Source organism: Cavia porcellus, unplaced genomic scaffold (assembly GCF_034190915.1).
Source record: "Cavia porcellus strain 051 isolate PalLab524CR breed Dunkin Hartley unplaced genomic scaffold, mCavPor4.1 scaffold_25, whole genome shotgun sequence".
In the NCBI taxonomy this organism is placed as follows: Eukaryota; Metazoa; Chordata; class Mammalia; order Rodentia; family Caviidae; genus Cavia; species Cavia porcellus.
This window is the reverse complement of record NW_026947508.1, coordinates 28165082-28178587: the sequence shown is the minus strand read 5'-3', so window position 1 is coordinate 28178587 and position 13506 is coordinate 28165082. Positions and strand designations below refer to the sequence as shown.

Sequence of the window (13506 nt, the reverse complement as noted above, 5' to 3'; positions counted from 1 at the left end):
AAAAGGTACTATTTCCTCACAGCAATCCATCTGGACTTTAATGACCTATCCATTCTATTGTTTTGTTTTGAGACCGGGTTTCCATATGCAGCAATTTGGCATGGCCTTGAACTCACAACAATCCTCTCATGACTCTGCCTCAAGAGTCCTGGTATTACAAACATGAGCCTCCATGCCTGGCCTATTCACTATATTCTAGTCCACAGTTTACTGGAAAATATCTCCAGCCCACCAGCCCAGAAAACTGAGTTCCAATGATGGAGAGTAGACTTCTTTTTTTTTTTTTTTGTACCAGGAATCAAACTCAGGACCTTGCACTTGCCAGGCAGGAGGAACTTGTGTCACTGAGCTATATTCCTGATGCTTTCCAGGGATGGAGAGAAAGAAAAAGTAGCTGGCACTGAAGTCAGCTTAACCATGTACTCTACCACAGTATCTATAAAACCTTTATAGGTTGTTTTGTTCTAGTTGTTTTGTACTTACTGGTAGCTGAACCCAGGGCCTTATATTGAGCTACACCTTTAGCCCTTTTTTATTTTGACACAGAGTCTGACTAAGTTGTCCAGGCTGGGTTCAAACTTGTGATCCTGCTGCTTCAGCTTCTCTCAAAGTGCTAGGATTGGGAGCTGGGTATTTAGCTCAGCGGCATAAGCACCTGCCTTGCTAACAGGCGGTCGTGAGTTCGATCCCCGGTACCGATAAAAATGAAAAAGACAAAAAAAAAAAAAAAAAAAAAAAAAGTGCTAGGATTACAAGCATATGCCACTAAATCCTGCTATAAAGGTTATTTTTGTTTCATGAAAAGTAGTACTTATAGATCACTCACTGAAAGACTTAAGACTTGTTAGGAGCCATTCTTGGGAGGGGGTAGGTATTAGATCTGATCAGAAAGACACAGATTATTCCATCAGAAAAATGATGAAATTCATGTCCCAAACAGAAATCCTATTCCTGTGCCCAAACCAAATGGAAGAGGTGTTAAGAGATGTCCGAAAGGATTCCTGAATCTACACTGTTCCATCCATCATAGGGTAAGAGACCTAGGATACAAGAGGTACTTCCAGCCAGCAACCCATCCTGAGGTCTGCCTTTGGGCAAGCCTGCCTAAGTTTCTCCTTTTAGTTCCTTTTTTCCTTACTATCTGTGAATAAGAAGAAAATAGGGCTATAACCTGTAACACGCCAGAGCCAACTCTACAAGCCCATCCTAACCCACACACACACATTTATTTGTATCAGACTAGCTTCGGAAATTTAATGGCATATCCGTCACTGTTTCTGTGACGGGGAGTAAAGATGCAAACGAAAAGATACCCACTGAGAGAAAAGAACCATAAAAAATTCAGATATAGAGATTAGTCTGTAACTTCAAGAGACAATTCCAAGGGAAAAGTCATTACGCTTGTATTAAAAGCTTCCGTCTGAATAGGACCAGAAACTTGCAAATTAGTCTTATCCTTGATTCCTCAGTAACCAACACCTTTCCCAGAAGCCTATCTTCAGGGAGTACCCGCCCCCCAAACATGGCTTCGGTCCCAGTCTCTCCTCATGTGGCAGAAAAAGGCACTTTGGCAGTTTACCTCAACCCATTCTTGGCAAATTGTAGCTGACTGCCTTCAAGTCCCCAAGAGAGAGGAGGGGGCGCTTTCCACCTGTGCACGGCCAGTATAACCTCACACAGAACGCACCTCAGCAGCGCGCTCCATTTTCCAAACCCAAACGGGCGAAGGAGAAACAGGGGTATTCAGGCAGCCACGCCCCCACCACGTCGGGCAGCCCCTTCCAGCTGCCACCTCTGCGCATGCTCCAAGGCCACCACTCAGGCTCCCCGGCCTCCCCCGGGGGAATCCCAGGACTGATCCCCAACTCACCGCCCCCTGACCCTCGCCCCAGCGTCAGGCTCAGCCGGGGCGGAGCTTACAGCCCAGCTCTGGCGCCTTCTCCCAAGAGATATTAGCTTAGTCCAGCCCAGTCGGGCTGAGCCCCCGCCCCCGGCATGCGGTAGCTTCAGACCCATCTGTGTCGCCCCCACCTCTCCTGGACACCTGGAGCCCGCCCCCTGCCACCTGCCGGGTCTCGCCGCAGGCCTTCCCTGATCTCCGAGAGTCCTTCTGTGCATTCAGGCCTTTTCCCTGGTTATTTCTCACCCCCACGACTGCACAGAGCTTCCCTGGACGAACAGCCCCCACCTCAGAGCTCTCCTCACATGGTTCTCCCCGGAACTGCACACAGCCCCCTTTAAACTGGGCCCCCATCCCAAAAGAACCCCTCTTCTCACCCAGGTACCCTTCCCTCACTCTGGAACCATGCTCCTTACACGGGAACCTCCCGGGTCTTTGGCACACGCACCGTCCCCCTCCCGGGGGGCCCTTACCTGCTCCCGAGGGTCCCGCTTCCATCCCATATACCCGTGCGGAGGTCAGGCGGCCCAGAGACGGTGGGGTCCAGCGTGAAGGGCCTAGGGATCCCGCACTCTCGCCGCTCGGACTCCCGGGCCGGGCTCGGCTCCCCCCCCAAGCCCGGCCGCTCGCGCCGACGCCCCCGCAGCCTCCGTTGCCACTGCCGCCGCCGCCGCGGAGCCTGCAGCAGCTCCCCCTACGAGCGCCCGACCAGCTGCCAGTGCGCAGGCGCGACCGCCAGGCCCAGGGGGTGGACGGGAACGAGTCAAGCGGGGCGCTCCGACGGCAACAAAGGCCAATGGAGAGGGGCGGGGGCGCGGGGACCGGAGGCAGCGGCCCCTGGCGGTCACCCGTCGCCGTGCAGCCGGCGGGAGGGCTCCGGTAGCAGCGCCACGGAACCGCGCAGTGGCGTAAGTGGGGCAGGGCGGGGCAACATCCCCGCTGCAACCTCGGGCCCTGTCTTTTCCCCAAAAAGGTCCCTCCCAATCCACACACAGCCCCACCCTTCGCACAGCGCCACGCGCGAGTCAGGAGAGCCCCGCCTCATTCCCAGACCCTTTCACGCTCCAGCACCCCTTCTCCCAGGGGCCCTATCTCCCACCTGTCCTCCCAGTCACCCTCATCCTTCAAGCCTGGGCTGCAGAGACTGTCTCCGCGAAGTCTTTCTCCGTCCCTAGTCACCGAACTCACTGACGCCACCCTCTCTTCCAGGCCGGGTGCTGGGCGCCGAGACCACAGACATGTGAGAGACCCTGCCTACCCTGGAAGATGTCACAGTGTGGCTACAGACCTCTGCAAGACCTGGGAGGCACCTGCCTCCACTTTCTCACTCTACTCCTGACAGCTGCATTCTGTCAGTCTGCTTCTCTCACCACGTCATTTAAATGACTTTTTGTGCCAAAATTCAAAAAATAGTTTTTAATTCTTTCTCTGCAACATCTGACACTATCCCTCTCCTTTTAAAAATTAATAAATAAGATTTCTACAGGGCTTGGGCATTTTTGAGGTCTCCTTAATGCCTCAGTCCTTTTCAGTTTTCTTTAAAGGCCTTCCTGCTTTTGCCTTATTAGATAAATGTTGACTGTAGTTCCAAACCCTGTTCTCTATTTACTTCATTCTCCCCCTCAAAGATCTCATCAATTTATATGGCTCAACCGTCCAAATTTGTACTTCCAGCCACATCTCAAACTCTTTATTTCCAAGTGTCTGCTGGACAGCTCCATTTGAATAGTCTCCTAGCACCTCAAATTCAAAGAGTCCACACCAAACAAAACCTTCATCTTCCTCCTACAAACATATGTGTGTACTTGTGTCCTTTGCGTCCTATCTCAGTAAATGGCATCTTCAAGCCGGAAATGACAGTTCCTCTTTCTCCTTTGCTCCTTTCCCCTATAAAACTGATTACCATGTCTTGGCATATTTAATTTCTGAACTGCTTTCATGTGATCCCCCTTCTTTTTGGATGGCTTATTGTGCTGGTGCAGATGTATCTTGCCAGAAATATCACACCAACTTTCTTGTGTCTCTCAGTTTCTGAAAACATCCCTCCCATTTGGTCTGCTGCAGTGATAGAGTATTGACAGTAAGAGACCCATAAACCAGATATAGTGGTAAATACCTATAACCCTAGCATTTTGGGAGGCTGAGGTAGAAAGATCACAGAGTTTGAGGCCAGTCTGAGCTACACAGTTTCAAGACCAGTTTCAAGATTTCAAGACCAATCTGAGGCCTTACACAGTGAGACATTGTCTCAAAACAAAAACAAAAACAAAAAACTGACTGCTTATGCTTCACTCTCCCATATAGGTATTTACATGTGTTCATTCATATTTTTTTTTTTTTGAGACAGGGTGTTACTATGTATTTCAGGCTTCCTGGATTCACTATATAGCCCAGGCTGGCCTCAAACTTGCAAAGATCCTACTGCCTCAGCCTACCCAAGTGCTAGGATCATGCCTTTTTTGAGGTTGACTTAATACCAGAAACTGATTGTGGAAACTTACTCATACTTATCCATGAGAAGATTGATTTCCGACACAGCATGTCTAGCTTCTCTTCGCTGTTTCTCAAATAGTAACTATATAATCACCTGGAGGGCTTGTTAAAACACTTACTTCTAGGGTGAGAGGTACACCTCAGCTGCATAAGTGCACCTTAGCAAGTACAAATTCATGACTTAAATCCCCAGTACCAAAAAACAAACAGAAAAACACTTCTAGTTTTTTTGTTTGTTTTTGTCTTTTTTTGAGACCGGGTCTCACTATGCAGTTCAGGCTGGCCTTGAGCTCACTCTGTAGCCCAGGCTGGTCTCCAACTCTCAGAACTCTCAATGATCCTCCCACCTCAGCCTCCCAAGTGCTGGGATTACAGGCGTGAGCCACCACAGCCCAGCTCAGAAAAACACTTCTGAGGGGCTGGGGATTTAGCTCAGTAACTTAAGTACCTGCCTTGCAAGCACGGAGTCCTGAGTTCAATCCCTAGTACACACACACAAAAAGTAGAACTAGAGACTCCATTGTACCCTTCTCCTTCTTGGTATTTCCAGAAAGAATTAAAGGCATCATATCACATATGCACACCCGTGTTTATCACAGCACATTCTGCAATAACTAAATCTTGGAAACAGCCCAACTGCCCATCAACTCATGAATGGGTAAAGAAGATGTGGGGTGTTTTTATACAGTGGAGTCCTACTCTACCATAAAAAAAGGATAAACTGGGCTAGGGATTTAGCTTAGAGGTGTAAGTGCCTGCCTGGCAAGCACGAGGTCATGAATTTGATCCCTGGTATCAATATATATATATATGGATAAACGAGGCAATTATAGCTAAAGGTATGGGTCATGAGATGATATTCTTTAAGTGAAATAAATTGGACACACATGTAAATACCACATTGTTTCTCTGGTGTGACAAACTGATAATGTAAATAAGGACCAAAATGTATAATAGATATTGTGAAATAGGAAAAGAATCTTGAAATGGGAAGAGGAACCAGGAAAGCGGGAGGAGAAATGGAAAGAAGGGAAAAGAAAAAAGTGCAAAAAGAAGGAAAAAATGGAAACAAAGCTTTTATAAAATAAAGAGGGAAAGAGGTTTGATAGAACTGTGGGGGACCGGCAGCAGCTGAAAAGATAAGAAATATGAAATATAAATGACCTTTATTTTGAGACTGCAGGGAGAGACCCCACCCCACCCCCTGGGGCTCAGCATCTCCCCCTGGGGTTGGCGATCTCTCTGTGGAACACGTGGAGTGGAGGCGTATATGCAGTTTAGGTTGGGGGTAGAGCCTGAGGTGACATTAGGGATGCACAGATAACCCATTGGTATTCTTTTGGCGCCAGAGGTAAATTCCTAGGGGTGGGGGAGATTAAGCTCCTTGGTTCTGCCTGAGGCTTTACCGGCTACAGTGTCCTGTCTGGGCCAAAACTCCTGCAGGGTTGAGGCGAAGGGAAAAAAAAGAATCAAGATATATCATGTTTAGATACAAATTCCCTATGATGATTGTGATCATTATGTATACCTAAAATGTACCAATAAACTTAATTAATTAAAGAATAAATAGGGTCTGGGGATTTAGCTCTGCAGCACAAGCACCTGCCTTGCAAGCAGGTGGTCGTGAGTTCGATCCCCAGTACCAGAAAAAAAAAAAAAAAAAAAAAGTAAAGAATAAGTAAAATGATGCCTGAAAAAATGCAATCAAAGTATTAATTACTAGCATAATCATTTGCTGCCTCTTGTGCTATATTTTAAGTTCCTTAAAGACAGATGACTCATATCAGATGCTTTTCTGTCCCCCTTTTGTGCCTGGCACAAGGTTTGCCTAGAATGAAATTTGAGTTTACCTTAATGAAGTGGAAGGGATTAAAAAAAAACTCAAATAGAAGGACCTTCCCTCTAATGTAAATGAACTGGATGTTTAGCATTCCATAGGGTTTCAATTCCCTGTTCTAAATACTCAATCTCATACTTAACCTTGAAGCCAGCATGAACTACAGAGCAAGACTGCCGCAGAAAAAGCTAAATAAACAAATAAAAGTTATGAATATTATTACCTAGATATGGTAATACTGTTGCAGGCAACTGAGTTAGTTAGAAATATTACAGGTAGGGGGCTGGGGATTTAGCTCAGCAGCTTAAGCACCCTGCCTTGCAAGCAGGCGGTCGTGAGTTCGATCCCCGGTACCGATAAAAATGAAAAAGATAAAAAGAAAGAAAAAAATATTACAGGCAATAAAACAAGGCTAGGTCTTCAAAGGAGCCAGTGCCTAAAAACAGATAGCTTGCAACTGTGGGGGAGCTGGACACCTCCTGCTGTGGGCCAGGCCTCAAGACAAAAGACCAAACAAATGCATCCATATCCTGAGGACTGATATTCTAAATAGTTCCCTATCAGCCTGAAGAAGTCAAGAATCAACATCCCATCTCCCTATTGGAAGAGTCATTGGCTTTCTAAGAATGCCCAGTTTCTATGTGACTCGCTTCCCCATTTGTCCCCAATTTAATCAGTTTTACCTGAACTATTAATCTTATTGGCTAACTATAGTTATGCCCCACTTTATGCCCATCTGCCTTGTGAGTTCCCACTTTTCCCCACCAGTCTCATCCCTTGATTTTACTCTATAAATGTCCCTGGAAAAGACAGAGTCCTTGGCAACCTGCTCAGGACCCCTTCAGTCTCTTTCAGACAGAAGCTTTCTCTCAGTATATATATTCTACTCTTAACCCTCACTGTCCCTAAAATAAATCAATTTATAAATATTTTATCTTTAAAAATTTGTGAAAACTTTCTTTCTTTCTTTCTCTCTTTCTTTCTTTCTCTTTTTGTACTAGGTATTGAATTGACGACCTCATGCTTGCCAGGCAGGCGCTTAGGCCTATGAGCTAAGTCCCGGCTAGATTTTCTATTTATCACTTCAAAGTAACTGTACTTCATGTGGCTAATTGTGATTAGGGACCTGGATAGTATAGATGATAAATGTCAATGTAGTATTGAGGGCAGGAACAAAAGCAGATAGATGACATGGGCTAATCAGAGTAAGTTTCCTAGAGGTTAGGGAGGAAGAGCAGGAATTCATCAAAGAAGGGATGGGAGAAAGTTGTACCAAGGAGCACTAGCAGAGAGTATGAAGATGAGAAGCAGCACACATGACAAGAGCCATCACTATTATAGTCCACTGTGGGAGACAACTCCAGTGACTCCCTTTGAATGCAAAACAATTGCTGCAAGTTTGATTATATGGAGACTTAATTCCTTATACCTTTATGTAGAGAGCTTGCTATGGTATTTCCTTTTCTCTTCAATTGGCTAAAAGCATTACAAACAAGGCCAGCCTAGGTATTGACATGTAATCTCTAAAGCCATCAGACAGTCTCCAGTTTCCTCACCAAGTGCTCCCTGTAAAAGATAGGAGCTCAGCGGGATATTAGAGCCATTAGCTTCAGGAATGTCAGCTGGTATGAGCCTCAAGGTGAAGATGCTATGACTCCCCAGGGCACAAAAGTTTACTATCAAAAATTGAAGCAACAGCCTCCTAAAATAATTCAGTTGCTACCTTAATTGAATTATGCAAATTGTACTTCTGCACATCCTATCTCTGTTTTTTGCAGAGATGCATTTCTCCTTACTTGGCTAGCCAGCTCAAGTTACTCACATAATTCCTGCCATCCTCACTGTCACTCATCCCTGAGCCATCCCCCTTCTTCACAAGATAGCAAATTCTAGAAGAAGCCTAGGATCAGAGCCTTTGTCCGCATGTCCTCACAGGGATTAGATTTAGGATCCCTTGGCTGCTCTTAACTTGGAACATGTCTTGTTGTCTTTACTCTCTCCATGGGTTGCATTGGAGGTGGTAAACTGGAATTAACTTGCTGGGATTCCAATAACGTCTCAATAGGATTGTAAATATATAATTTTTTGGATAATGAGGAAGACTACAAAAGGGATAATACTTGGATAACTGTACACAATATTTGGAATTACAATAGTCTACCATTAAGATGAAAGGAAGAAGCAGTGATGAGACTACAGGTCACTAGAACCAAATCTGCTAATTGTTTCCCTAGTCCAAACCAGGGGAGGGGCAGCAAAAGCAAAAGGAGGAGCTGTCCCTGGTTCTGACACCCAAGACAGATGCACAATATCATAGTTCCATCCAGATTCACTGTTCCCAGATTCTCAGATTCACAGGCTGGAACTAAACTGACCTGGACCTATTCCCCAGCATCTTATGCAGCACAAATAGTGGGTCCCCAAACCCTTAACTCAACCTGTTATCAACCTGTTAGAAGAGGAAAATGTAGAAGGTGCCTTGAATGAGTTCAAGAATTTTAGGAACAAGCTGGGAGTGGTAGCACAGCCCTGTAATTCCAGCACTTGGGAGGCTGAGGCAGGAGAATTATTTGCAAATTAGAGACCAGCCTGGGCTACATAGTGAGCCCAAGGCCAGCCTGAACTGCATAGTGAGACCCTGTCTCAAAAAGAAAAAAAAAAAGAATCTTGGGAACATTAAAGCCTTGAAACATAATTCTAGGATATTAAAATTCAGGGTCCACTATGGCCAGGAAAGGCATCTTTCCTAAGATAGAGGTCGATGTAGATTTACTCTACTAAATAAATCCCAAAAATGGTGAATCTAGGCTGTCTTGACCCCTTGAAGACTGTGAACTAACAACAGTCAATCCAGAAACTACAGGGATGTTATCAAACTGCTGATCAGTGGGAAGGCTAGTTGCGGAATTGATTCCTATTACATTCCTTCACCTGCATTAATCCTAGAGAAAGGCTCAATAGAAAAACATTTACAGTAAATATGGTCAGGGGCTGGGGATTTAGCTCAGCAGCATAAGCGCCTGCCTTGCAAGCAGGCAGTCGTGAGTTTGATCCCTGGTACCGATGAAAAGGAAAAAGACCAATAAATAAATAAATAAATAAATAAGGTCTCAGTACATCAGTGGGCCAGAGAAATGGGCAGTCTGTACCAGTAGGAAAAAAGTTAAAAAGTTCTAGAAGACTGAAAAGGGAAAAAAATACAATCACTACTACAAATAATGACTGCCTAAAAAGAAAACCCCGAATAATCTATAGACAAATTATTATACATGAAATAAAAAAGTATAGCAAGACTAGTAAACATGACATTAACATTTTAAAAAATCTGTTACAATGTGATGGATGTAGCTCAGGGGCACAGAACTTGCATAGGCTGCCTGGGGCCCTTGGTCCAATCCCTAGAACTGTGCCAAAAAAACTCAAACAAAACAAAACATTGCATTCAAAAAAAATTATAGTAGCAACAGAAATAAGCAAGATGAAGAATAAATTTTTGACAAAGGGTATATAGCACCTCAGGGGGAGATAATCCTGTGGTGGGCTCTCCTCTGACCACCAGGTGGTCACACGTCTTCCTTCAGTGCCATCCTCACCAGCTTGTGCTGAAGGCAATCGTGGAAGAAGAACTGAAGATGCACCAGATATTCCCGTCTCGGTCTCTATTTTGAGATCCTCAGCTCTTACAGAAAGGCAGTGTCTACCTTCCTCACCAAACCTAAACTGGGTGTATTTAAAATGTGCAGTCTGACGAGTCAGGCCATAAGTATACATACGAGACCATTGCCACAATCTTTTTTTTTAAATTTTTTTAATCGGGACCGGGGATCAAACTCACAACTACCTGCTTGCAAGGCAGGCGCTTATGCCGCTGAGCTAAATCCCCAGCCCTATTGCCACAATCAAGATAGCAACATGTGTCCTTCAGCTTCCAGTTTCCTCCTGATTTGTTTTCTGCCTCTCCTTCATCCTTGCCTGTCCCCTGTACAACCACGAAACTGCTTTCTGTTGCTATAGATTAGTTTTCATTTCTAGTATTTTGTATAACCAGAACATTTGTGGGAAAAGGGAGGGCCTGGCTTCCTTGGCTCACTATAATTATTTCATAATGTACTCACGATGTGTGCACCAATGGTCCATTTTATTGCTGAGTAGTATTCTGCACAGCCATGTGTATGTAATCACATGGGAATAAATGTTTGGGTCATTTTTACCTTAAGATCATTACAAATAAAACTGCTGTGAACACTTGTCTACAAATCTTTGGATATTTTCTTCCATTTCTCTTGAGTAAATACCTGGGAGGGAAATGTCTGCATTTTATGGTAGGTCCATAACTTTTTATTTATTTATTTACTTATTTTTGTCTTTTTCCTTTTTATCGGTACCGGTGATCGAACTCATGACTGCCTGCTTGCAAGGCAGGCACTTATGCCGCTGAGCTAAACCCCCAGCCCCAGGTCCATAACTTTTTAAAAAGAATGTAAAGAACTTTTTAAGAAGCAGTAAACATTTTCCAAAGTGGTTGTACCGTTTTATATTTTTACCGATGTATATGAGAATTGCAGTTCATCTATATTCTCCCAAACACTTGGTACATTTATTCTTTCTTAGGCCTTCCAGTAGGTGATTGGCAGTAGTTTATTGTGGTTATAACTCTTTCTCTTGTACCAGAAATTGAACTCAGGACCTTGCACTTGTCAGGCAGGTACCATGCTGCTGAGCGATATCCCCGGCCTTGTATTTTACTAATGACAAATTATGTTAAACACTTTTTTCAAGTGCTTATTTGACATTTATACATTTCCTTAGGTGAAGTATTTGTTCAAACCCTTTACCCTTTTTTAAATGTATCTTGGGGCTGGGAATTTAGCTCAGGGGCATAAGTGCCTGCCTTGAAAGCACACAGTCGTGAGTTCAATCCCTGGTACCAATAAAAAAATAAAATAAAATAAAAATTTTTAAAAATATATCTTGTAAGAATACTTTTATAAGGCCAGGTACAGCTCAGCAAGCAAAGTGCCTGCCTGGTAAGTTACAAGGTCCTGAGTTCAATTTCCAGTACCAAAAAAGAATATTTTTATATCTTCTAGATAGAAATTTTGGTCAGATATATGTTTGGTCTTTTTCGTTTTTTTTGTTTTTTGTTTTTTTTTTTTTTGTTTTTTTTTATCGGTACCGGGGATCGAATTCACGACCACCTGCTTGCAAAGATATATGTTTTGAAATATTTTATTTCAGGTTATGGCTTGTACCACAATTTTCATAACACAGCTTTCTGTGTGTATGTGTGTGTGTGTGTGTGTGTGTATGCATGCACACATGTGTGTGTCTGGGTATTGAACCTAAGACCTTCTCACTGAACCACATTTCCAACTGCTTTTTTTTTTTATCGGTACCGGAGATCGAACTCATGACTGCCTGCTTGTAAGACAGGCGCTTATGCTGCTGAACTAAATCCCCAGCCTCTTTTTCTTTTTCTTTTTCTTTCTTTTTTTTTTTTTTTTTTTTTTTTTTTTTGGTACTGGGGATCAAACTCATGACTTCACACTTGTCAGGCAGGCTTTTGCACCATTCAGCTAAATTCCGGGCCCCTTTTTGATCTTTTTTTTTTTTTTTTTTTTTGTCTTTTTCATTTTTATTGGTACCGGGGATCGAACTCAGGACTGCCTGCTTGCAAAGCAGGCACTTAGGCCGCTGAGCTAAATCCCTGGCCCCCTTTTTGATTTTTTGAGGCAGGGTCTCGCTATGCAGTTCAGGCTCACTTTGAGTTCATTTTGTAGCCCAGGCCAGTCTTGAACACTCAGTGATCCTCCTGCCTCAGCCTCCCGCATGCTGGTATTACAGGCATGAGCCACCATGCCTGGCTCCAACTCCTTTTTTAAATCTTGAGACAGAATCTCACTTCGTTACTAGTTGCTCCAGCTGGGCTTGAATTTGAGACCCTCTTATTTCAGGATCCCAGAGTGATAGAACTATGGTCTGTGCCACCATATCTGGCTTCAATAAAAGGTTTTTTGAAAAAAAAAGAAAATTTTAATTTTGACGAAATTAAATTTATTGGTATTTTACTTTTTTTTTTTTTTTTTTTTTTTTTGTCTTTTTCATTTTTATTGGTACCGGGGATCGAACTCACCCGCGCTTGCTTTGCAAGGCAGGTGCTTATGCCGCTGAGCTAAATCCCCAGCCCCTGGTATTTTACTTTTACAATTGATGCTTTTTGTTATGTTTCTGGAATGCTTGCCAAACTGAAGACCATTATGACTTTCTTCCATTTCCTTCAGAAGTGTTATAGCTTTAGTTTTTACATTTAGGTGTATGATCCATCTTGAACTAATCTTCTAATATGGTGGGAGATAAGGGCCAAGGCTGTGCCCCACCACATTGTGGACATGGCTACCTAATTGTTCCCAGCACCATTTGTGAGGAGTATTATTCCCATTAAACTGCCCGGCACTTGTATTTGAAAATCAAGTTACCTTTTTTTTTTTTTTTTTTTTTTTTTGTCTTTTTCATTTTTATCGGTACCAGGGATCGAACTCACGACCGCCTGCTTGCAAGGCAGGCGCTTATGCTGCTGAGCTAAATCCCCAGCCTATCTATGTCTATCTTTTTTTTTTTTTTTTTTTTTTTTTTTTTTGTCTTTTTCCTTTTTATCGGTACCAAGGATCGAACTCACGACTGCCTGCTTGCAAGGCAGGAGCTAATGCCGCTGAGCTAAATCCCCAGCCCCCTATCCCCAGCCTATCTATGTCTATCTTTATGCCAAGACTAATTTCTTAGGATGAAGTGGCATATTAGTTCTCTATTGCTGCATAACAAATTATGACAAATACAGAGGCTCAAAATTATTATCTTAGGGCTGGGGATTTAGCTCAGTGGAATAAGCAGCTGCCTTGCAAGCAGGCAGTCGTGAGTTCGATCCCCGGTACCGATAAAAAGGAAAAAAAAAAAAAATTATTATCTTAGTCTCTGTGGGTCAAGAGTTCAGGCAAGACTTATCTTCAGCTCAGCACCTCACAGGCCACACTCAAATTTTATACAGGCCAGCGGCTGGGGATTTAGCTCAGCGGCATAAGTGCCTTCCTTGTAAGTGTGTGGTCGTGAGTTCGATCCCTGGTACCGATAAAAAAAAAAAAAATTTATACAGGCCGGCACAGGGTTCTCATCTGGAGCTTCTGACTAGCAAAGAATCCACCTTCCAGCTGATTTCAGCATGTTTCAGTTTGCTGTAGCTGTATAACTGAGAGCTTCAAAGTGATTATTGTTGGTTGGTTGC

General features: G+C 43.7%; 1 protein-coding gene across 2 annotated transcripts in view; it reads right to left on the bottom strand.

Annotated features, from left to right (window-relative positions):
- The window catches only part of LOC100726664 (argonaute RISC component 1), a 37500-nt gene extending 34712 nt beyond the window's left edge, over positions 1–2788 (bottom strand). Inside the window, exon 1 of one of the 2 annotated variants that reach the window (XM_013153992.3) lies at positions 2374–2788. In XM_013153992.3, the coding sequence (XP_013009446.1) occupies positions 2374–2398 (25 nt within the window). In that variant the 5' untranslated portion in view covers positions 2399–2788. The remainder of the gene's footprint in view (positions 1–2373) is intronic. The other variant, XM_003471377.5, reaches the window with a different exon arrangement.
- Positions 2789–13506: the final 10718 nt, after the last annotated feature.